This window comes from Haliaeetus leucocephalus, unplaced genomic scaffold (genome assembly GCF_000737465.1).
Source record: "Haliaeetus leucocephalus isolate CR32 unplaced genomic scaffold, Haliaeetus_leucocephalus-4.0 Scaffold944, whole genome shotgun sequence".
In the NCBI taxonomy this organism is placed as follows: Eukaryota; Metazoa; Chordata; class Aves; order Accipitriformes; family Accipitridae; genus Haliaeetus; species Haliaeetus leucocephalus.
This window is the reverse complement of record NW_010973380.1, coordinates 1,251,959-1,277,054: the sequence shown is the minus strand read 5'-3', so window position 1 is coordinate 1,277,054 and position 25,096 is coordinate 1,251,959. Positions and strand designations below refer to the sequence as shown.

General features: G+C 48.0%; 1 protein-coding gene across 1 annotated transcript in view; it reads left to right on the top strand.

Annotated features, from left to right (window-relative positions):
- Positions 1–4,243: 4,243 nt before the first annotated feature.
- JAG2 (jagged 2) overlaps positions 4,244–25,096 on the top strand; it is a 90,881-nt gene continuing 70,028 nt past the window's right edge. Inside the window, exons 1-5 of the mRNA XM_010584184.1 lie at positions 4,244–4,315; positions 5,827–6,011; positions 11,131–11,278; positions 12,458–12,539; positions 24,964–25,031. Coding sequence (XP_010582486.1) covers positions 4,244–4,315; positions 5,827–6,011; positions 11,131–11,278; positions 12,458–12,539; positions 24,964–25,031 — 555 coding nt within the window. The remainder of the gene's footprint in view (positions 4,316–5,826; positions 6,012–11,130; positions 11,279–12,457; positions 12,540–24,963; positions 25,032–25,096) is intronic.

Genomic DNA, 25,096 nt, shown 5'->3' with positions numbered 1-25,096 from the left:
AAATATGGATGCATCCCAGAAATTATGAGACAGTTCCTGGGTGGAAAATGCTTTGTTTTCTGATGCTAGACTTCCCTTGTGAACTGCAAAACCCTTTCCTCCTCATCGAGAGGTAAAGGAAACAGTGAAATTGCTTTTTTTTTTCACCTAGATGGGTCTTTGGACGTTGTGAACTACTTCACAGTGTCATTTCTCTGACCCCACCGGCAGCAGGACAGGTCTGGGCAGAATCCATCCCCGACACTGGGGACGGGGGATGCCGGGGGAGTAGCGCTGGGGCTCGGTACAGAGGGAGGGGTGGAGAAACCAACACACGCCATCTCTGCCAGCAGCTCCTGCTCGTGTGTGAGTCAACCGCGGAGCGGGAGGCTCTTGAGAGAACATAAGAAGGAAAGCAGATATTTAAGAAATTAGTCACAAACATAATGGCTTAATCAAGAGCCTGTTGGAGGCAGTTGGGCTCCGTGGGCTGCTCTGGCCACCTGGGCCAAGACGCAGGGGTGAGGGGTCTCGTTCAAGAGCATGGCTGGCTCTCAGCATCCCTGCACCTCTCCCCACCTTGTCCCTCACCAGCACCAAGGAAACCCTCCTGGCATGTACCTGCCCGTGCAGCACCTCTGTCTTCCAGCCCAGGAAACTCATCCAGCTGGAAAATAATGCAGGGAAGGAGAAAAAAAAAAAAAAAGAAAAAAAAAAATCACATTTTGCCCACAGCAAGATCTGATCTCTGCCACTGTCCTCACCAGACCCCGGTACCCTCCCGCAAGGACTGCCAAGAGGATGGAGCAAGTGGTTGGGAGGGAGGGAGGGATGGGAAGTGCTGGTTTGGCTGAAACTCAGCGTGGCTGGAGCTAGCAAGCCCAGAGATGGGTCGCTGGCCTGGGCCGGTGCATCAGAGCAAGGTGTCACACCACCCCGTACTGTGCCGGTACCTGGGCCACCATGCTGAGCCATACAGGCATCACCTTCAGGCCTTCAAAGTGTCCAAAAGAGACAACACGGTGGTGGCCGCCCATCCCTCGCACTGCCTGATGCTCCTTTAGCTGTTGCTGTTTATCATAACAGCAGGTCTTATATGTATTTTTAATGACAACCTGGACATCACTACAGTACAAACCAAGGGAACAGAGGGGTGGGATGCTGAAAACCATTTGCATGTTTATGCTGTTTATATTTGGCAACTGATTAGGTCTTCGGTGCAAAATGGACATTGAAGGTAAGCTAACATCTCCCAAACAGGAAAATAAAGATTATTGCATGAACAGAGAAAATTTGGACTGAATCATCTGAACATAAGAATTCAGGAATACTACTTTGTATTAATAGCTGTCTAATTTCAAGTACAGACTGGACTATAGCCTACTAATAGGTGAGAACAGAGGGCACACTGCTATTGGTAAATCTATTTGAGACATTTCTGCTGAGACATTTTTGCTAGCAGAAACAGTAATTTTTACAAAAAAAACCCCATTTCTCTATTCCATAAAAGAAACTCAGATTTTCCTGAGGGAAGCCAAAATGCTTCAATGCAGCTAAAACTTCATTTTGTTGAAAAATATCTCAGTTGGAAAAGGGGAGGAAGAGATAAGAAGATTTTCCTGGTCCACTCTAGCCATTAGCCACTTTGTTGCTTGATATCTTGATTTCATGACCTCTAATAAAAAGTTAAGCTATGGGACAGGGAAGAGTTCCTGCATGATGAAGTTATTTTTTCTGTCTCTACAAAATGCCTCAATAAATGTTTGGCATAATGCAAGAAGTTCTGATAAGAAATATTGCCAATAAATTCCCAGCTGCATTAGGTTGTAAACATAAAAGACAAGCATTACCAAAAAAAAAAGTAACAATTTATGTTAAGAGCATTCAGAATGGAAAAAGTAGTTGCTGTAAACAAAGCTAGAGGTTTGATTAGATCTTTAGTTTGGTTAGCCCACCTACTTCAATCTGGCTCAGGAACTGAAGGCAGAATCTGGCTTTTTCAGTGTATATCTATCATTTGCATATCAGGTGTATGAAAATGTGCTATCAAACTTAAATTGTTACTTCTCATCTGTTGCCTGAATGCAAACCCTTTGCACAAAGAAGTAAGACTACATGGCCACATTTTCCTTACAGTAAAACAAATGAGAGCAAGGAGGGAATAAAAGCCACCAGCAAAACCCACTCCTTCTGTTTAAAATTATAGATGTAAGCAAAGAGCCCAGGGAGCAGCCCATATTAGGCAAAGTGCACTCTTTTCTTGTAAAAAGTTTGAAGAATTGAAGGTCTGCTGTCCCCACTTACGATCATCGGCGCGCTTGTGTACTGCAAATGAAAACAAGAGAAGATGCGAGGATACTGGAGCAAAAGGAGGGGCTTTAAACTCCTCGCTGTAGGGACTGAGGGGTGGACGGGGCGATGAGACATGCACAGAGGGAAATCACGGGGTCACCCCGGCTTCGGCTTGGTACCCACGGCCGAGCTGGGGTTAGCATCGCCGCTGCACCCGCTCTACAACCAAGAAGGGACCTTTTGGCCGGGATTCCCAGGAGGAGGGGCAGCTGCAGGGAGAACCGCATCCCGGGGGCTTGTCCATGTTGCCCACCTCCGTGCTGCAGGTAGCGGTGGTGGGCCAGGCTCAGCCCCGCAGCCGATGCCGCTTTGCTTGGCAGCCCAGCGAAGAGCAGCCCGCTCTCCTGAGGAGCTGTCAGACAGACTGTGGGCACCAAGACACAGCGCTCTGCCTGCGAAGATAAAATCAAAGCTTGTTTTAGCTCTGAGAGCTTCACCGTACGTGACAGTGCTGGGTAACCTAGCGAGGACATCGCAAGTAATCAAACCTGTTTGAAGCATGATGTAACGCTATACCTGGGTCAGGATCCCAGGTACGATTTCTGCCAGGTCTGCAGCTGAAAATGTGCTTTCTGGTATCTGGTCTCTCTCAAACTTCAGGGATCAGATTGGTTTATGAACCTGCTTATATTAAGAGCAAACAATTCATCACTGCAGATTTTCCGTGGAGTCACCTCGCTATTGTTCCTCTGGCTTCACAGCTACCTGCCCCCGAGAGCTCAAACCTGGACCCACGGCTTCTGGGAGCTGTGCAGCCCGTGGTGACTCCGTGGGTACCTCTCTCTCCTTCTGCCCCCCAGGCACACCTCAAATCTGGCATTTTTAGCCTTTCTTTTTACTTTTCCTGTAATTCTTCCTGCAAGGTGTCTTCAGTCACAAACATTGCATAAAGGGCGCTGGTGCATAACATGAGCAAGGATGGTACACTCTCTGTCCTTTACACACAGTTTTCTTCTTTACATGCCATGGCTTTTGGGTTGGTTACACCCCAATCAGTAAGGTGTGTTTTTTTCCAGATAGACTCGACATACCATACAGTATGTTTAAAATTGCTGCATCAACAAATCAAAGTAAACAACCTTCTCTCCTCTGTGAGATGATGAAAAACATAAATTATGTAGTCTTTAAACAAATGGTAAAGAGTTTCCTTATTAGGCTTCAAGGTCCTGTGTGTGTATATGCCCCTTGTAAAATCCTTGTCATTCCTGGGTCTGTAGGTCTGTATAATGTTCTTCACAGGTTCAATTGAGTGGTCAGCATACCATGCTTGGTCTGGGGGATTTGACATAGACACACACACGCACCCCCATGCATATTTATATATATAAAAATATATATTTATAAACTACAGTGAAAAAATTAAAATTTCTGCTGATTCTTTTGCAGAAATTTTCTTGAAGATGAAAGCTTGCCTTGCTTTTGGAAGGAAATTTCGTCTTCCGTTTGCCTTCCACAGCATTTTCTCCTTTCTTGGCTTGCATAGAAATGTCTCCAATGTTCAGCCTCTTGCTTTACCAGATAAGAAAGACGCAGGCTGGGGACACGACCTTGTCCTTCCCAGCCACGCGAGCTCTAGTCCACCTCCAAGTCCCCTAAACAAGGGACCCAGTCACATCCTCACCCACTACACTTCCCTGCCCACCGCCTTCTCCTGGCCACAGCCACCAAGGCACCTGAAAACCAGGGAAGATCTTGGTTGAAAACTGAAAAAAAGACACAGAAAACACGGAATAAAAATGTATTGGCAGCTTCGCTCAGTCTCTCCGTGGCAAGCTGGGCTGTAGCAGACATCTGGGTGAGCTTCCCAGGGGCAGCGGGTGGGAAGACCCACAAGGTGCTGCGCTCGCTGCCCAGGCTGGCAGGGCTGCCCGCGGGCAGGGGACCGGGGCGGCTCACCGCAGCCCTGCGGGACATGGCTCCTTTGAAACGGGACATCGCTGTGACCGTCGGTTACCCGAGAGTGCCTGCGAGCATGAGAGTCACGGTGCTGGCCTTCCCTACATAAATAATTTTGCTTAAACAAATAGCATCTAGTTCATTGTACTCGGTATGGGAAATATCTTGAATAAGGCAAATACTGAGGTTATCAGAGAGATATGTCTTATCTAAGGCAAATGGCAATTTTTAGGGGGTCATCACTGTTGACTGATTAAACATAATCCTGATGGGATGTCTGGCATGTACTTATCCATAGAAATGCCTCACTTTTTCTGGGTAGCCTTTGAGAGCAAACGCCCGTCCTGGTCTCTTGCCCAGCTTCTATTTCCCATGCAATTACCTGTTATCTCAAACCAAGTGTACAACAAAGGAGGAGAACCGACAAGAACTTTGCAAAATGGGGTGCTGAACCACAGCTAGGCCTCCAAGGATTACAGCAACACAAATAAGAAGTGTGTGTAGCCAAATGTACTCAATATCTCACCATCCTGGCAATTCTCCATCTCCTCTCCACAGCAGCTTTTCACCGCACCATGTTGCTGTGTCTCATCTGAGATGTAACTCACACTAAAGGTAGAAAATCTTTCAAGTTACTTTAACTGAGTCGATGAACAACCATCTCAGGGTCAAGCCATGAAACTGTGATCTCTGAGGATGATCTTTTTTTTCCCCTCTTATTTCTCATGGGCCAGTAAGGAACTGTTCATATCTTTGAAACTATAAATGGGACTGGAAAAAGAAATACTGCACAGGTAAGACAGCAGGACTAAGGATGTCTTTAACTACATCATCACCTCAGTTTTCTTGCCCCATTGCTAACAATTGCTCTTTGCAGTAGCTGAGCGGTTTGCCAGCATTAAGGAGCCCACCAGCATGACGCCCTGAGAGACCTGGTGCCATTAGCTGTTTTTGAAAGCTGGAAAAAGGACAAAGTAGGAGATTAAGGTCGAAATTGCCACCTTCCCAATTACTAGGAGTGCTCAGCTTGAGATTTTTCTGAATGCTCCATCTTTTACAGCATCAAGCAGACTTTGTGGTTTGAATGTAAAGACTTCGCACTGGCTGTGAGAACTCAGACATCTGGAAATCTGAAGTCAAGTATTAATCCAGTGCTTGTACCCTTACATCCCCACTGAAGCCCAGCCAAGTCAATGGATATCTCCCACCTCTCCCCTCTCTTCCCTCCCCCAGTGCATACGTACCTGCATGCCCAGCAGACCCATGAAGGGACAGGAAAAGACAAGAGAGCAAATAATGCAATGATCATTGATGTCCAGGGACTTCACCTTGGCTCCCCACTTCATGTGGAAGGCACTCAGGTGCTATAAAGCATGGTGGCAATGTATCACAGTAAAATAAATGAGTGTCTCATGCTGGGCACATACAAAATGAGGAATACATTAAAAAACTGCATGCAAGTAATTTGCCACATACTTTGTGCAAGTTGCATGATGGGAGGTGCAGGGAAAAAAACGGTTTCTCCAGCCTGGTGTTCAAACACCCTCCTCAGACCATGTCTTCTCCCTTATCTAACTCACCACCTGCTTTCTTTGGCAGACACTGAAAAAGCCCCCCAGAGCCGCAGCGAGCCCCCAGCCCCTCCTGGAGCACCAAGACTGGGAGGCTGGAGGGAAGCAAGAGTCACCCACCTTGTCTTACAATCAACCGAGACTCCAGCTGGCTGGATTCGCCTCGTGTCCAGGAGCAAAAGAGAAGGAAATCGCCTCTGTCACCGCCACTGGGTTTGCCCCTTGCACCCCGCTTGGCACAAGGGACATGGACACCAGGTTGTTCACCATGCCATAGGAATACTGGCCACATGGGAGATATCCCAGCTGCCTGCTGAATAAAGCCTTGGCCAGATGGTACAGGGTCTTGACTGAAACCAGTCTCTGAGTTTAGTTAAGGAGATTGTTTTCAATTAAACGGGCATTTTCTAAGGCGATGAGTAATTTGAAGGTGATTTTTCGCTTTGATGTCTTAGCACGTACTGCAGTTGACTTCTTTAAATCACTGCTTTTTAAACCCCCCGAGGTAAGACTATCCACAGTTTCTTCTCTGCTTTCAGTACTACCAGTCTTTCAGGGTGCCGCGTTATTTTTATCTGATTACTCCTAATTTTACCTGTCCCACCTGTTGAGAATCCCCTGGAGTAACAGCCCTCACATCCTCACCCTTGGCTTTGAAGCGGAAAGGTTCATGATCTGGAAAAGTGGGTAAAGACTTACTTATTGGGAGAAAAAAAGCAGCTCATGCAAGGGAAGCTAGAGATATGCATTTAAAAATCTTAAATACCTGCCATTTTACCTGAGTTGAGATTTTCTGCCACAGGTAATTCGACGTAGTTTAACATAACATTAGGGACCTGACTCCCATTTCATTTACCTCACTCTAAAAAATAGAATAAATCCATTCTAGTCAGAGGAACTAAACCATTTTAAAAGGGATTGGAGGTCACCAGTAGGCGTATGAAATCTAGGCAAATTTACATGATGTAGGAGTCCCCAGCTTTTCAGCCACAGTGTAGCTATTAAGTGAACGATCAGCGGTTCATTATATTAGTGCTGGCATGCAGTACAAGGTAGCAGATGACTGGGTAACACATTTCAAACGATCGCTGTGAATCAGATTTAGCTCACGCTTTCATTGAGGGCTGCTCACCATTATCTCCTGCTGAGATCTTTTCAGGCTTCAGCTCTGGGGCAATGTGCCCCGATACTCTCTCTCCCTATAGATCGACACGTGTAGAGAGAGATGGAGCAGAAGGTCGATGATCTGCACACCTACACCCGGCAGGACCAGACTGGGCACTGCAGAAAGCAGCCCCTGCGTGGACCAGCTGCCTTCAAAGCCCCATTGCAGCACCTCCTACCCAGGGTGGAAACCACTGCCCATCCCTGCGCTCCCCGGACAATTTGTGCTGGGGCAGGACCAATAAATAGATGCTGTTTACATCGCCACTTCCTCGCTCTAAATGGCAGGAGGTTTATGGGGTATATTTTGCTTTCGTGCGCAGCGTTCGTGAGGTGCATCCCACATTTCCTGTTCTTGGTTTTGCCCGTGCATGTACTGATTGTGTGGATACTGCCTTATCTTTATCCCAGCTAAGCTTTTTTATCTGGACTCTGCTGTTTATTGCTTAATACATCCCCATATAGTCATTTGGTGCCTGAACACATGCCCTGTGAAAGGAAGGAAAGAAGTGGAACAGCACTTACAGCAGATTTAGAGACTTATTACAGTAACCAGCAGTTCATGCCAGACACTATACAGCCAAAGCATTGAACAGGATTTCAAAACCTACCAAAGTCCAGAGATTTTTAGTCTGATTTTTTCTATTATTTCTCTACTCCCATTACTGGCTCAAAATAGCACTTTTCAGTGTACAGCCTGGTACCAGTACTACTTTTCCACATGGGTAAAAGAAAGAACCTGAGCACAAGCACACAGGTCTCCAGCAGAGATGAGAATTTGCAGCTCTGTGCCTCCAAACAGCTCCTCGGCAGTGGTGGTGGCTGGACAAAGCGCTCTTCTGAACGCTCGGGGAGGAGGAGCAGCGCCCATGACCCAGCAGTCTGCCTCAGAGAAGAACCGCTAATGGCATTTTTTATCTCTTGGCAAAAGCTGCTGGCGATCGCAATTTCCATTTCCACCCATTCTCACTTCCCATTAGATCAATTTGTCTCCTGCAGCAAAGTAGGAGAATATTTGAGATGCTGGCACACGGTCACGTCAGTGGCCAGCAAAGCCAGCCATGCAATGCAACTTATTTAGAAAGTCATTGCCATGATTTAGAGACATTCTGGTGTTTTCTTTTCTTTTTCCTCATTCCTTCTTCACCCCTCTTTTTTTTGAGGCTGTCTTCATGCCTGGCTTCCACCCAAAGTGACCAGTTCTGCCTGGTGTGTCGCTCAGCCTGAGCCGATGCCTGCACAGCTCCTGGAGCAACAACGTGCCCCGTCTGGGACTGATGGTCAGGTCACAGTGCTCCCTCCACATCCATGGGAAGACTTGGAAATAGCGTAAATGTTGCTGTGTCCAGTATCCAGGTCCAGGAACAGGGCTTACAATCCCAAAGCTGGCACCTGATGTCTCCAAACTGCTTTCTGACCCATCCCAGTTTGTAGACCCTCCCTTCCCAGGAGGTGCCCTGGAGGGAAACCGAGGCCTGCTGGCAACAGGGCTGCGTCGCTCACGCTACAGATCCACATCCATGTTGTTCAGTGGTGAAGTCAGTTGTGCCTGCTCAACGGATGGATGGGATGGTAAGAGTGTGGGAGCATCAGGGATGCCTCCAGGGTCATGAGGACTCTTTATGGTGACACCGTTGTCACTTCTACCGCACTGGATGAGCCCCAGCTGTGGATCTGGCCTCGTACTGTGTTTTCTTGACATCCCAAAAGCGGGGTGCAGAAGACAGCCCTCCTGATGCAGCAGCACTGCTCCTCGCTTTCTTCTCCCCGGAGGGAGGGCGGGCAGACGAGGATCGGGCCCCCTGAGGGAAGCCACGCTGCAGAGCTGGGGCTTGGAGCCCCTCAAAGGGCAGCGATATTGGGGTGTAGGAGCTTCATTCAGTCTGCAGTGAAGACAGAGCCTGTTTGCAAACCTGGATTTCAGCAGGGCTCAAAAATCCCAAAGTAAAGACATCGTGTGATTTAAATAGGGCATGTCTTACTTAAACATTCACTGGGAAAGAGTTTAGCTCTTAATCCTTCCTTCTCGAGCCAGAAGGGAAGGATCAGTCCCCTCTGCTTTCCTCCTATTGTATAGCACCCTCTGAAAGATCGTTAGACCCTTAGTGATGTTTAGATATAACGGTGACAGGCACATCACAAACTCCTTAGAAAAATAAATTTGCTTTGACTGTTGTAAGTTAATTGGGGATTTATTTTCTTTAAAGCCCGAAGCCCCACCTCTGCAGTGTCTGGGTTGGTTTGAATAGGACTCGGAGGCCCAATGTTCAACCTGAGTTTTGAATAGGATCCCACAAAGCATTTGTTTCGTTCAGACCCCGAATGCAATGGCGAGTGCCCAACAAGTGAGTCAGTGAGGTTCTGTGAATCTGTTTATCAGACAGCAACAATCATTTGTGGAAATGTCTTTTGTAGCAACAGAAGAGTCTATTTGATGGTAGCACTGACTAATGTAAATGAGGATTAATTAATGTTTTCCTGCAGTGATGTTGGCACTGATAGCGCCTTATTCATGTAATTTAATTTCTATTGACAGGCTGCTAATGGAAATGGATAGCAATGGGTGTCTCTTCCATCAGGCACGCTCTGCCGCAAAAATAATTCTCTGAACTGGCAGTTGGACTCATTCGTTGCTGAAAACGTGAGGCAGTAAAAGAGGACGAGTCAGAAGTGGGAAACAAAGGGACTTATTGTCTAATTCATAACAGTTATCTCCCAGGTATTTGAACCAGGATAAATTTGGGGGCTCAGGTCTGGTTTGGGCTCAGCTGCCCCTGAAGGCCAGTTTCGATTCAGCCCCAGATCATGGATGTGCAGCCTCACAGTGGGACAGAGCATATTTAAAGTGGTCGGGGGGGTGTGCAGGCAGTCCCATAGCTCAGGGCTTGGGAGGACAGAGGCTCAGCTCCCGACCTCCGCCTCCCTCGCAGCCCAGCACCGCGGCCGGGGGAGGAAGGGTACAGCAGGGTTCATGTGCACTAAGTCAGGTCCTTCCCTCCCCACAGGGAAATCCTGCATGTACAGATGCAGAGCAGTCCCTACTTTGAACAGATCCCCAGGAAAGCCACGGGTGTTATTCTAAAGTAGTAACCAGAAACGACTGCTAGTGTTCAGGGATGGTTTGAGTCCAGCAAAAAACTCAGGTTGGGACCCCCTTATGAACTGAGAAAAATGGGCCAGTTTTCTTCTGATGTTCAACTCCACGCTGTCCACAACTGCTTTCCTTAATGTTTTGAAGTGCAGTTGGGGAATTGCAGTTCATCAGAAATCATGGAAGTAGGAAAGCAGAAAGAAATATTCTGGTGAAAAAAACATATTCCCTCTTACCTAGCTAATTCATGTACAAAATCCACATACAAATATTTTTTTCTGTTTAATGTAATTAACTTTGCACATTGCTTACTTCTTGAGCAAAGATACAATTTCTAAGTGTCCTTTTGTCCATGGGAACTCATGGTGAATTTCCAAGGGATCATGATTTTATCCTGTACTGAAGAAGCCCCACGCAAGGCGGACTGAAAGGTCCTCCGAGTGAGGGAGGAATTACCACTCCATCAAAGCCCAACACATGCCGCTGCCCCTCTCCTTGCAGAATGGAATGACAGGAAACCATCTTTCACCACCCCTGCATCTTCAAGCCCCACCAAATGTCTGACACTGAAGAAATTTTACCTGTTGAAGGGCTTTCATATGATCACCCTGAAATACTCAAGGCCACGTTTTGGGTCATACTCCCGCTCATATGACAGTCAGTAGAAAAATACTTCAAAACGTGAAATGTGCCATAATAAGTGGTCATAATAAGTGGTAAGGCTGCCACAAGAGCAACATACCAACCCGCCACAACCAGCCTGGAAACAAGGCTCAGCAGCACCTCTCTGAGAGGCAGGAGCAGCCAAAGCAAGAGCCCCTGGCCCGTAGCTGCCCTACAATTCCGCTTGTCCCCACAAGCAAGGGCCTGCAGCTCTCCCTCTAATCTGATCACCCATTTACATGCTCACCATTAGCATTTGCTTAATCCTCATACCTCCGCTGAACTCCATCCTTGTCCTTTCAAAGGAGAGCAATAACCTCTCCCCTCCGGGGATGCTGCTGCTGCTGTCCCCATTCTCTAACCCAACTGCAGGCTCTAATTTGATGCTTCTGATGGGCTCTGTCCTGATTACAGCAAGACCGAGGAGAGTCTGGCACCTCAGAAAACGAAACCTTTGCCATCTAAAGTCAAGCACCCGGAACCGGAGGACACTGAAGTCGTGAGGGGCTGTGATGTCCAAGCGAACTGCAGCGCTACCCCATACATCGAGGTGTGGGGCTGGGTGAGATCAGCTGTGCCCAGAGCTGCGCCCTGGGTGGTGACAGCAAAGCTGTGGTGGCCCAGCCTGCACAAGCCCTCCCAAGATCCTGGTAGCCGAAACCATTGCTGCAGTAGCAATTTATTTCCCACTGCCTTCTGGGGTATCTCCGTGTTGCTGTGAGCAAGGAGGAGCCCAGCTGTGGGGAGCAGACCCCCTGGTTCCCACCATGGGCACATTCAGACGAGGAGCCAAACCCACTGGAAGTCCCCCAGGAGGGCACCCACGCCTGGCTGGGATACAGTGGTGTTCTCCATCTCTCCTCCTGCTGATGCTGAAACAAAAAAAAACCTGAGGGTGTCGTTAGCCAGATGAGGAGTGGAACCAGCTACCCTGCCTCATGCTCAGGGCACCCCTAAGGAAAACACTCTGCATTTAGAATTAAACAGATGCTGAAAGAGTTGGGGGAACAGGGACAAGAGCACAGGGCTTTCCTCTCCCCGCCATTAGGCAAGGGCAGGGTTGTATGGAGATATAACGACCTTCATCAGACAAGCTCACGTGGTTAGAGAAAACAGGCAGGTTTCCAGGTCTAAAAGCCCTTCTTTGGGTTTGAAAGAGAAGCAGCAGTTTCAGTCTAGGGATATCTGAGCACAATTTCCTGAGTTTAATTTTGTTAATTACTTAAGGTAAGTGAAAAGAAGGGTTAGCACCTGCACAGACAAGAGGACTATTAGCAAAGTGATAAGGTTAGGAAAAAAAAGAGCAAGAATTACCGCCTAAGGAAGGGAGAGAGGTTAGTTCAAGGTAAGACCTGAGGAAAAGTGTTAATAAAAGACTGTGGAGTCCTTGGATTTTGCAGTCAGCAGAGCTATGGAGACCCGTTTCCAGGCTCACCTTTGTCACGGAGGTATTTCTGCCCCTTGCCCTCCCTTCCTACAAGCACCTGCCTGCACAAAGTCCTAAGCATCCCATCTGTGACCGGACAGCTATTGTGCTCCCCTAAAAGGTGAAGGGATGGGGCTTGGACCTGTCCCTCTTTCTTACAGAAATGCTGTAATTAGGTGATGGTATGGAAAGTGGCTCCAGCCCACCTCCCTTCCCCTCCCTGCCTAGGGCAGGGACCTGAGCAGCAGCCCTGGCCCCTTTTAATGGGGATGCCAGATGGGCTTTATGCAATATGGCTTCTCTTTCCTTTTTCAGCATCTTACAGCCGCGGCTGCTGTCTGGATCGGGCCCCTCATTGCCGACAACATCCTAAACCTCAGTGGGGCTCAGGCAGCAGGTAGGCAGGGGCAAGCAGGAATTCCCACCCAGATCGCAGGCTTGTAGGGGACGTGTGGGACAGCGGGCAACGTCTTCGGGTGCTGGACAGAAACTGCAGCTGCATGCCCTGAGATGCTTGATGCTCAATGCTCGATGCTCCCAGTTTGTGCTCTGGCCGTGCCTGCACATGCCCCTTCTGCGGGGATTTGGCCGTGCTGGGGACTCATTAGCTGATTTTACAGGGCTGCCCTGAGGCTTTGCTGCCAGGGTGCATGCATGGACAGTTTGCTCTCAGTGCGCAGCACCCATGGGACACCACAGCTTGGAGAAATTGTGCCAAGGCTGAGCATCGACCTGCTCCCGCCTGAGCCATGGTGGGTGCCCAGCAGCACCCCTGTGTAGGTCTTGAAAGCCATTGCCCTGACAGAGGCACTGCTAAGGTGGTTGGGCAGCTCTGGGGTGGGCGGGAGACATTCAACCTTGTGTGCTTTCTCCTATTTTTATCACCTATATCCTTTGCTGAACACAGCTTACAGCAGCCCCACACTAGGTTATGGCCTGCTGGAAGCACAGGGTTGCACAGAGGCTGGCAAATGCTGCATTGCTGGAACTGAAACAGTTGCACAGATGACGGGAGGTGTTTTGTGAAAATCACTTTTGCACTGTTATGTGAGTCTGCATTTTGGGCATTGACAAGCACCTTAGAAACCACTTCCATACATTTGATCCCTGAGAGGCTGAGCGCTGAGCTTCTATCTGCAAGCTTGCTTATTTTCTGCTGGAGTACCAATAATTTCTTTTTTTTTTCCCCCATGCATTTGCTGCTTGCTAAGCCCATGAACTGACCTCTGTGGACACGACCACTTAGATTATCTGTTGCAGAGATGTGACCAGCAGGACTCACTTTCTGCTGGATCCATCAAGACCACCTAGCAGTGTCTGACGAGCATGCTTGCTGATCTTCCTATAATAATACCATGTCATCCTACCTCTTCAACACTCCTACCCCACGCAGGCTTTCCGTATCTGTTTCATTTACAGAACACAGTAATTATCTGTTTTACACATGAAGATACTAGCGGCAGCCCAGCATTGTTCAGCTCAGGGTGTTTCGCTGCAGGTTGTAGTCTACTCTCGCAGCCCGAGAGGTAAACAAACAGCCTATTTAATAAGTACCAAATTCTGTCAATGCCGGTAGTTGCTATGGTGAGAATTCCCGGCGCGGTGCTGCAGCCCTTGGTCACTCCAGGCAGACAAACGTGGGCGTTTCGGATCACAACACTCTGTTTACCAAGGTAGGTCTGAAATGCATCGGAGGGCAGGGGCGGAGGTTGCTGGAACGGGGAGCCTGCTAAGGAAACTGCCAGAAACAAACACTCGCGGATGGGAAGATGAAGGAATAATCAGAAAACCAGCTCAGGTCAGCAGCACTGGATTCAGGACTGGCTGAGAGCTGTTCGGTTTCTGTTGCTTTGGTATTTTTCAGGGCAACCCAGAGTGTGCAGGGATCCAGAGTACAAAATCCCTCAGCATAGAAGCCAGCAAAGGCTCCGACGAGCAGCTGCAGATGGAGAAATATCTGCTCTTCCAGCCCTCGGGGAAGGCTGTGCAGAAGAGATGAGAAGGCTGATTGCACGTTGCTTGATCTGCCTGCTGCATCCTCGCTGCGTGAGGAAGATTGCAGGCTCCAGGGCTGTCAAACCGTCAACTTTCACTTGGTTTGACAACAAACTCACTTCACATATATGGTTACATTTAAAGAAAATAAGAGGAGGAAAAAAAGAAAGCTGTTGGAGCAAGTAATGTCCACAGATGCTTCCTAGAAGTAGAATGTTATTTTGCGATCTGGCACCAACATTTTAGCAGCCTATAAAAGGTAAAGTTGGTACTACAGCCAGCCATTTGTACTGTACAAATAAGAGCTGTGAATATATTCTGGAAGTAATGTCAAAGAGGACCAGATGGGAAATGAGCAGCATTCATTCTAATTTAACAAAGACAGCTAACCCAGAATATGCATTAACATGTAGCATTTTTCATCTGCCTCCATTCAGAACAGATTCTCGGTATCATTTCCAAGCAAAGGAAATTGAAGGAATACTTACTCCTTGGTGAATTACTGTTCTCTCATAATTGGAAAAGTTTGGCATTCGAAGCTAGGTGTAATATGTTTTGCCTGGAAATGTATGCAAGGACACAATACACCCACAAAACCCTGCGTTTGGGCATGCAGCCAGCTCTGTGTGTTTTGGTCCACGCTGGATAGATCCAGGGTTTTGGAGGCCCCGGGCACGTTGCTGGCCTGTAGAGGGAGATTTCATACGGCATGGCAGCGAGGGAAGGCTGCCCAGCCGTACGGTGGGTCCGACACGGGAGCTGGGGGGTCTCTCTCCAGACGGGGTTCAGTTTGCACATTAAAGTAACAGCAGGTCTAATTCCCTGTTTCCTTGCATACATACATCACGGCTGGTGTGCGACGTACGCTTTGGACATACATTTTGAGGGCTGAAACCAAATTCGGAGGCTACCAAATCCTGGATGTACATTTTTAAAATGCAAACTCATTTTTGGCTTTTCAGGACTGCATTGAGTAGGGTGAGCCTGTTTGAGGGGAGGGATCCCAGGGTACAATAAACCGTGGGATTTCTTCATGTGTTTAGTAGAACATCTGATCCTATTTTTAAACAAAGCACCATTTCCATTCCCTCTCTCTTTTTTTTTTCTTAAATATTTAGAAGGGATTAACTACAGAAAACAAGCCACATCCTGAACATTTTTTTGCAGCATGAATTCAATCTTTTTATTCAGAATTGTTCATTACTGGAACCTCTCTCAACTTCCAAGCTCCTTCGTGTAACATTTCTTTTTTTGAAGTCCAGAACTGCCACAGTTCCCCCAACCCCCACCACTCCACCACATTACAAAGCCAAAGTTTTATAACATTCTGTTCAGCGGAGCTCTGCATTTAAAACATACCATTAATTTACGATAGCTGTGCAACTTCAACACACAGTTAACGAACAGGTATCAGCTCCATTCCAGAGCACTCTTCTTCGTCCAGGAGAAATGCAGAGCCACAACCTGTGCCAGGTCCCAGAGCTGCTTCTCTGCCGCTCAGCAGGGTTTTCTCAGGAGGCAGTTTTTAGGCAGCCCCCGAGCCAAATCCTGCCCAGTGAGTGGCCCTTCCTGAACCGAACGTGGGGAGCCCGGCTGCAGAGCCTCTTTTAATAACAGCAGAGTAAAAGCCTGAAAAGCAGTTGAGGTCAGACCGGATCACCATCAGGTTTCCATCTGACCTTGAAAATCTGATCAAAATGCACAGCTCCGACTGTGAGTTGACACTGTACACAAAATGCTTTTTGTGTGACTGAAGCATCTGGTTTAATGGATCCCTTCGGTCCCTTAGCCTTTTCTACGCAGAATCACATTTGGAGCAGCTACGTGTAAGTCCTGGCCAGCGATCTGTGTCTGCAGGGCACAAATCCTCTTTCTGTCTATCATCTCCCTCAATACCACCTACAATACACCCAGCTGGTATGTGAAGAAGCCACTTTTCAGAAGCAGAACGGGATCTCCAACTTTCCAGGCAAAGGCTCTGCCCTTGATCTGCCAGGGACATCTGTTCTGGCCTGGCTCCATGGGAGACCCGGCACACCGGGGACAGACCAAATCCGGCAGCAGTCCCCGGCTAAGGTCTGCAGCCAGCGCCGGATCCGTCCCGGCAGACTCACCCAAATCCCTGCTCCCCCCAGCTCTGGAGTTCTGCCCCGTAGGTCCCTGCACTGCTTCCTACAGGGTCACTGCACTAACATGTACGTGCTGTGTAATTCTCCGTGAATAAGATACGGTGAAGCCTGCTGAAAGAGGTGGCAGCCTGTTTCACGACCTGCTTCGCTGCTGCTTCGCGCGCTAAGCAGGTGCAAAACTGGTTATCGGTGAGCAAAGAGAGGCACGCGCTTTGAGGCTTGCTTGTTCATGGCTTTGAGAGTTTATAAAGAAATACCGAACAATGTGAGACTGCTGCTGTGTGAGTATGCTAGGGATCATCATGGCCGGGAACAAAAACGCAGGCTGGAAAAAAACCTTAACCTGCAATTATGTGCAGTATAGTGCACCAAATCCTCTACGCCCCACAACCTTTTTATTCCCATGCTTTCAGCCTCTGCAAAGCGAAGGTGCAGGTTGTGCCCTATTCATTAGGGCTGGAGTAATGACTTACGATGGCTCCTGAAATCACTACCCTTGCTGGCTAAGGCAAAGCAAGCAGCATGAATCTTTATAGGCAAGAAAGACTAATAATGTCTCTCCCTTCTCCCTGCCTCTAAAATCCTCCCTCACCCCTCCTCTCCTGGAACAAGCACACTTTTTAAAAGGCTTTTAAATAATCTCATGTTCCTTAACAAAATTACAGCAGCAGTTTCCTCCTTTAATAGCGCTCTTCTTCTCAGTAATCTTGTTTTAGCTACAGTTTTTGATGGAGAGTGCTGGTAGATGAATCATCTGTTGCCCCTCTTGGTTATTTTGCCTGGCTCCAGGAAGAAGGAATTCTGTTTCAGGGCAAGGTCTCTTGTTCAGAAGAGGAAGCTCTCATTTATGTCTGCTTTTAACTAAGAGTGATAAAAATTTTATTTGAATGGTTAATCAGGGCATAAACAGATGAATTGTGAATGTGACCCTGATCCAGCACAATGGATGGCATGGTCCTGGCTCTGAGTCACTTATCTCAAATGAATTGAGCTGTCTTCTTCAAGCTAGAGGTCTGCTCCTGCACATCGCTTTCTTGCAGAAAGCGCTAGAAGGCACTGTCTGAAAGAAGGGTCAAACACTGACTGAGATCCAAGTGTTAATGGAGGCAGGGGGCACAAATATTTGAGTTCAAGAGCTCTGATGTGAATGATCACTTCTCTGACAACCTCAGCTATACAGAAGCCCAGAGAGAGAATTTTTTTGAAAGAAATACTATTTTATTTATCAAAATATAAGGGGGTGGAGGTGTCAGCAAGGGAGAAGAAAGATTGCGTGAACATGCACGGCAGATCAAATTATGCATCAAGCAGTGATTCAAATAAATGCACTAGTAACTGGAAAAAAATCTATAAGAATGGCATAGCTAATGGTCTTTTTTTTTTTTTTTTCAAATCAGTGTCACTGTGTAAGCACATCACTCAGCCTTTGTGCTAGAAGAGCTTCTCTTGCACATCTCTGCTGCTGAGGCTGGACTGGCATGATGCTCACGCTGGGACATCACCAGTGTGGTGTTCAGCAGCGCCATGTACAAATCTGCATTTCCTTAGGTCTGACTGCTTTACTTTCAAGCACATTGTATTACAGTGGTCTCTATGTGACAGAGGATCCTAATAAAAAGCAATCCCTCCTCCTCCAGCGTTGGGTGGGTTTTTCAGGTGACCAGAATTAGTGGACAGTATCAGCTGAGGATGCAGCTGTGCAACAACCTAGTATCAGTGAGGAATGCATGAACCCTACTCTACTGATGGTGAATAGGAAACTTTCAAACAAAGAAGATGGAATAATACCTTTAAATACCTTGTATTTTTTCTTCTGTCATCCACCATACTCTCCACCTTACTCACATTTAAGTTTAACAAGATGTGAGCTAGTCGAGGCCAACCACATGACTAATGTTGTGAAAGGAATGTCTGTATGAAGAGAAATGTACCATTATGGGTGCAGACTTTTTAGTAGGGTCTGTAGCGATAGGACAAGAGGCAATGGTTTTAAACTACAAGAGGGTAGATTCAGACTAGATATAAGGAAGAAATTTTTTATGATAAGGGTGGTGAAACACTGGAACAGGTTGCCCAGAGAAGTAGTAGATGCCCCATCCCTGGAAGAGTTCAAGGTCAGGCTGGTTGGGGCTCTGAGCAACCTGATCTGGTTGAAGATGTCCCTGCTCATTGCAGGAGGGTTGGACTAGATGACCTTTAAAGGTCCCTTCTAACCCAAACTATTCTATGATTCTATGGTTATATCTATGCACATACGTCTGATACCTCAATCCGTTGCACCTTAACAATTCATTGCATAGACACATGTCTGTTTTCCTCCCTACTCATTGAATATGTCCCTTCCACAGACGTGGATATTTTATTGCATTTTCCTGAATTCTGCCACCACCTCTTGGCAGGACAACAGTACTTCCTGGTCAACAACAGCTCCTGCTCTGCCAGGTGGTCCAGACACAGGAGAGGGATGTCAGACCTCCCTCCTCTGACAGCAGATTATCCAAGATGTCAGTGGCTTAGTCTGAATCTAGATTGGGTTTCAATTAAGTAAACTTCTAACTGCATCTTGGGTAATTTCCCTATGAATTTTCCATGGGAATTAGAGATCTGATGTGTTGGCAGTTGGCTAGAACCAACACATCCACAGTGGGTTTTCTTAGCATTGGTCAGACCAGTTCATGTATGAAAGGAGGAAGGGAAAATCCCTTCCATCAATAAATCACTAGCTATTTTGGTCACAAGTGGCATCAGCTACTTGAAACTCTTTTCCTGGAAATGAATGCATGGCTGTGCAGGTGGTATCACCAAGAAGGTTTTGACTTGCTTGAACCTGGATGGATATTCCAGAAAAAGAACTGGCAATCAGAGTAGCATTCAACTCACAAAGCAGGAAGAGCATCTCTATGCCCTGACCTGCTGAATTAATGCAACTAGGATCTGCAAGGACTGGTTTCAAAAGTGAACAGGTAAATACAAGCATCAAGTACTTGGGCAGAGGTGTATGAACTAGGGGAAATACCATTACTCATAAGAAAATCATTGGAGGGATGCTGAAGAGGATAATGGATCATCTGATGAAATAATGCAAACAGCACAAAGAAGAAAAAAGAAGAGATTAAAACCTTGAATACATAATCAAAATGAGAACTGAATTTGACTCTAACCAAAGAGAAGGAACTGCTTATAACATGCAAGAGGAATGCAGCTTGGGAATGACCATGAAACAACAGAGTTCACAAGTCATAGGAAAGGAAGGAAGGAGAACAGCAAAATAAATACAATGGACTTCCAGAAACCATATTTCAAAAACCTCATAGAACTGATAATCATGAGAAACAAGTCTCAAAGAAAAGAGAATTCAGGAAAGTTTGCAGCACCTTAAAGAAACAATAGTAAGGACATCAATTCAAACAATCCCCAGCAGAGAAGGGAAAGCAACTGTTGTAAGAGACAGACGATTTGCTTAAATCATGACCACTTCATTGACCTCTAATGCAAGAAACAGTGCATTCAGAAAATGGAAAAGAGATTCCCTTGCATGTGAATGTAAATGCACAGGCTGAAGATGTAGGGACCAAACCAGAAAAGTCAAGATGTAAAAAGAATTACAACCAACAGGATCAACAGGGCACCAAGAAAACATAAAATACATTAGCAGGGACATGAAGGCCATGGAAGAACTACCCAATGGGGAAGGAAAGCTAGCAGTGCATGATGTGAAGACAGTGGAAGTACTTGCCTTTTGCGCTTCAGCTTTCAGTAGAAAGACCACTTGCACCCAAATGGTTAACACAATTAGTGCCATGGATGACAGAAAGATCTCAGTCTAGAAAGAAGTAAGAATAAGTGAAGAATACTTAGCTGGGTTAAATATTCTGTGCTTAGACTGCTTGCTGAAGCAACCTCACGGCTGTTAGCAGCTCTTTGGGACTCAACAGAGAACCAGCAAGGTGTCAGAAGACTGGAGAAGAGAGACATAATGCCTTTTTGGAAAATGGAGGAGCTGAAGAATAAAGCACAAGCCAACCTCATTTGAATTCCCAGAGAGAACTGGAACAAATAAAGAAATGTTCTATAAACATCTGGAAAATAACAAGGAAGTAAGTAACAGCTAACACAAATTTGTTGAATCACCCAGATATTTTTCCTGTCACCAGGGCAGCAGGGTTTGCAAGAACTAGTAGATCCAACAAAACTATCCTTTATTAGGGATTTTGACACCCGCATCACATTCTCATAACTAGAAAACACTAACATTGTAGGCAAGGCTTTGAAACATGGCAGGTGATCAGTTGGGAGGAACTCTCAAAGTCTGCGTTCAGTAGAGCTCCCTCATTTTATTAATAGAGCGCCCTCATTTTATTAATATTGCTGGCCTTTCGTACCAAGCTGCACAAACTGAGACCAATCGACTTCTCGGGCCAGACTGAGCATATGCTTCTGCTGGCAGAAGACCAGGCCCCAAAAGCAGAAAGCATGCCAGGCAGCAAAGTTGAAACGATAGGAAACCACCTTCTTTCTGCTCTGGAGCCCACAGAGACCAGCGCCAGCTCAGAGCTGGGCAACCACTGAAATAGGAAAGGGTGGTGCCAAGATCTCAGCTTCTTTCCTGGCACAACTTCCATCAAGCATAACTTTACTTTCCTAGTAGTAGTTGGGAAGGAAGACAGATATAAGCACTACCTTATGCCTTCTCTGCTTGGTCTTCTTGTGGACTGTACTAGCAGCTCAATCCTAACTAAGAGAAACCACTCCCAGGTCTTATACTGGAAGATATTTAAAAACAAAGTCCTTGCAGTTCAAGTCTGCTTTGCTTCCATGAGGAGCACGCACATGCATGTACACAGTCGTTAAAGTCATTACATGAGCCATACAAATCCAACAGGACTCTTCCAAGTCAAAGTCAAAGGAGAAGACATATCTTCACCCTGCCAAGTCCACACCAAAGCTCAAAATACCTTGCTTCAGCCAAGTTCCACAAAGAAGAGAGAAAGAAAAATCCTTCTTCTCTGGTTACCCTCTAGCTCTCTTCCTGAGCAGTCTTCTCCATTCATATTCTTAGCCCCAGCCCACAAGGCTTCTCATGGAGGAGGAAAGAGAGAAATTAATTCTTCACAGCTGGTTTGGTCCTGCAATGCCTTGCTCTCAGGACAGGCAGCTGTAGCCTTTCTGGCCAGAAAGGGAGGATTAACTCCTACCCTGCCAAGTTTCAGATGGACAACATCCAAAATGATCTTCTTGCCTTTAACTTTCCCAAGCGGACACATTCTGGCCTGGGTAAATGAGATATATGTCCATATCCGTATGCATACTGACAAATGACATCCCTATACCTCTGCCGTCTCTAAGGCAAATGGATAAACCCTGCCCCTTCCTAGCTGCTATGATCCTCCGGGGATATTTTATGCAAATGATTTAATGAGCATACTGAAAGGATTTGCATACAGGCATAAACTTCGCGCAAGTGCACAGCCAGAGCACAAAAGCAAAAATCCTGGCCCAGAGGGCTGGGAACGAGGAGGTGCGGGATGCCGGCACTCCACCCTGCCTGAGGCTGGCGGTGAGCGCATCCCTCCCCTGCCAGAGGGACCGATGTTCTCCAGTCCCGGCCCTTGTGCAGGATGAGTAACGAACTGCTGACTGCAAGCTCCAACCCTGGTTAAAGTCAAGCATGAGTTTCCTCAGCCCTGTTTCCACCCCTCTCTCATGCACAGCCCCCCATTCCCACTTGCTGCCCTCAGCAGGGGTTGCTGGAGAACGGAGAAGGAGCAGCAGCAGGAGGAAGCGAGGGAACAGCAGTGGGAGGATATTTCTGGGGTTTTAATCCGGATCTCGCTAGCCCTTGTTTTGGTGGGGAGGGAGTGACAGAAGGGCACCTCGAAGCTGGTGCTCGGCATGGGGAAATTTATATCGACTTCCCCCGAGTGCCTGCCCGCACGGGACCGCACAGACAGCCCCGCGACTCAACGCAAAGGCACAGGGACCCTTCTCCGGGGAAGGCGAGGGGAGGACGACCCCGCAGCGGGGAAGGAAAGGTCCCAGCCTCACCCACTGGGGAAAGGACGGCTGCCGGCGCAGGGTGCAGCCAGACGCAGGACGGCCAGGAAAGGCGGCGGGTTGGGTGACAGCAGGCTGGGCTGCAGGTGTGGGTGTAAGAGGAGACACATTACACTTGGCAGCCGGGGGCCTTGAGCAGGCCTTGGAGAGTGCAGCTGATTGGGAATGAGTTATGGAGCTGGGCGCCTCCAGCGTGCTTGCTCAGAGCGAGGGAAGCCCGGTGGTGAGAGCTGTCCTGCGGCTGGGGGCCAGAGCCTGGCAAACGCTGAAGGAAGAGGGGGGAAAATCCTGCCACCGCACTCCTGGGCGCAGAAGAGTTCGGTGGCCCGTTGGAAGTGACCAAGGCACCCCAAGGACTGCGCAGGACCTTTGGCTTTTCATCTTACCTAACTTCCCCCCCCCCCCCGCGCCAAATGCTAGTGGGAGGCAGCCCCGGTGGGAAGGCAGAGACTGTGCCGGAGGCTGGACTGTTCCCCTTCAGGGTTGGTCCCACAGGGACGGTCTGATGCAGGTTGTCCAAGCTGTGAGGGACGGCTCCTCTTAGCCTTGCTCAGCTTTCACCTCCAGATCTGGCCACTGGGCTTTTTTAAAAGCTCAAAGCTCATATGTTAAGAAAGACTTTTGCTGAGCTTCCTGAAAACCGTCACTATCTGTGCATAACTATAATGAAACAACTTTCCATACCTGGAGAAGAATAGAGTGAAAATCCATGGCACTTGAGAAATAATAACCATGGCGAGAGAACTAAGGAGTTCAGGCTGAAAATGGGGCTGCAGCACCAAGAAGAATAAAATGAAATTTTCCCTGAGCAGAGAGAATGCCTGGAAATAGCTGTACCTCCCCTCTCTGCTGCTGTGAAGTCAGGTTCCAGCGAGAAAAGGCATTTTAAAATGGCATCAGAGTTTTTGAGTACTGCAGAATATTTACAAAGGCGAAACCAAAGCACAAAAAGAGCATGCAGTGTACTCAAGGTAACAAAGAAATTCTGTGATACAGCAGGTAACCGAGCTTGGCTCTGTAGAGACTGAGCATATGCTGCAATTGCTGGATCATCTTTCTTCTGTATTACATTTGCTTAGCTTGGTGATAAAAATATATGTCTTCCTCCACAGGCATATTGACCACACAATGCTGAACGTAGATTATGAGGTTTTATGTTTGTTTATGATGATACATGCAAACAAAATACCTGTCTTGCAAAATATTTTGGCTGCCATCCACCACAAAATAATCATTATGCGGAAAGCTCGTGTAAGAAACTCCTTCCCTTCAGCCACCAGAAAAAGCAATTAAAAACTGAAGAGCATTTGCCTGGCCATTTAGAAGCCAGCGAGCAGCGCAGCTGGGCAAGGGTAGGGGCCCAGCAGAGTTTCTGATTAGCAAAACGTGGCAACTTGAAAATACCTCAAACCAAGGTGCCGGCCCTCCCTCAGCTCCCCCTGCTTTCCCTTTGCCGCCTTCTAAAGGTGGTTATACCAGAGGTTATCTTAACCAAAAAAATGCTTGAATGCAGTTATGTTGGGAGGCACAGTTTCAAAGAGAGGACACGCAAAATAATTAAAAGCAATATTCACCGCTCCACTTCAGAGAGCTCCCGTTTGAGCTCAGGAGGGATGAGAGGGAAAGTAAGGGATGCTTCCTGGAGAGCAGGTAAGGTGAATCAGGACAGCAGAGGGGTAGGCTCAGGACAGCGGGGAGATAGGAAACCGGAGCAGATCGTGGCAAGTGGGAGCCGTGGGTGGGGAAGGAGAAGCAGGTCTGTAGGTGGGGAAGCAGGGGAGCGGGCGGACAAGAGGATTTTGGAGAGCGGCTAGCCAGCTGGCACACATATAGCAGCTGCTGCTGTGTCAGCCTAGGAGAGTAGCTGCAGCTGCACGCTGGCCATGAATAGCAGAGGAGCAGCGTGCCGGCTGGCTGCTGGAGGGACGGGAGGCAGCCGGGGCACTGAAAAGGCAGGGGGAAGCTCTGTGAAAGGTTTTCCGTGGAGGGGAACATGACAGCCCTTTGATTTCCGAGCTGTTTGTTCTCCAACTGTCCACTCCGGTGCATGATCAGTACTAAAGAGTTAAATGGGGGGAGGGAGAAAAACAGAAGGGAAACTTAGGTCCTAAATGCGGATCTGGGCTTTGGTAGCGTATCCATAGCATGCAGTTGTCTGGATGTATAGCTTTCATAGTTGTCAGCAGGGATCAAAATCACAGGGTGCTTAAACTAAAGGAGAAATCTCTGCTCGGTTACTCTCATACTTGCTTGAGCCACCACTGGAGGAGGACATGATCCCACCACTTGGCCATCTGCTCTGTGTGCCGCACACATGTCACCGAGAGCACTCCATAAGCGATCGCGTGTGAGCTCCTACACGGCTGTGGGCGCACGCACCCTTTGTGCTTCTACGTGAGCGCGGGGGCGCGCATCCCACGTGCTCCTCCACGGCCACGGGTGCAGGCACCACGGGTGCTCCTCCACAGCTCTGGGCGTACGCGTTCCACGCTCTCCTCCGGGGCTGTGGGCGCTCCCACCCTCTGCGTTCCTCTACAGCCGTGGGTGCACCCACCCCATACGCCCCTCCGCAGCTGCGGGTGCATGCCCCACGCACGCTCTTCCGCTGCTGCGGATGATCCCACACCGCGTTCTCCTCCGCAGCTACGTCTGCACACGCCGTGCTCCTGCGCGGCTGTGGGCACTCCCACCCAGCGCAGCCCCCCGTGACCGTGAGTGCACACTACTCCTCCACAGCTGTGGCCGATCCCACCCTGCTCGCTCCTCCACAGCTGTG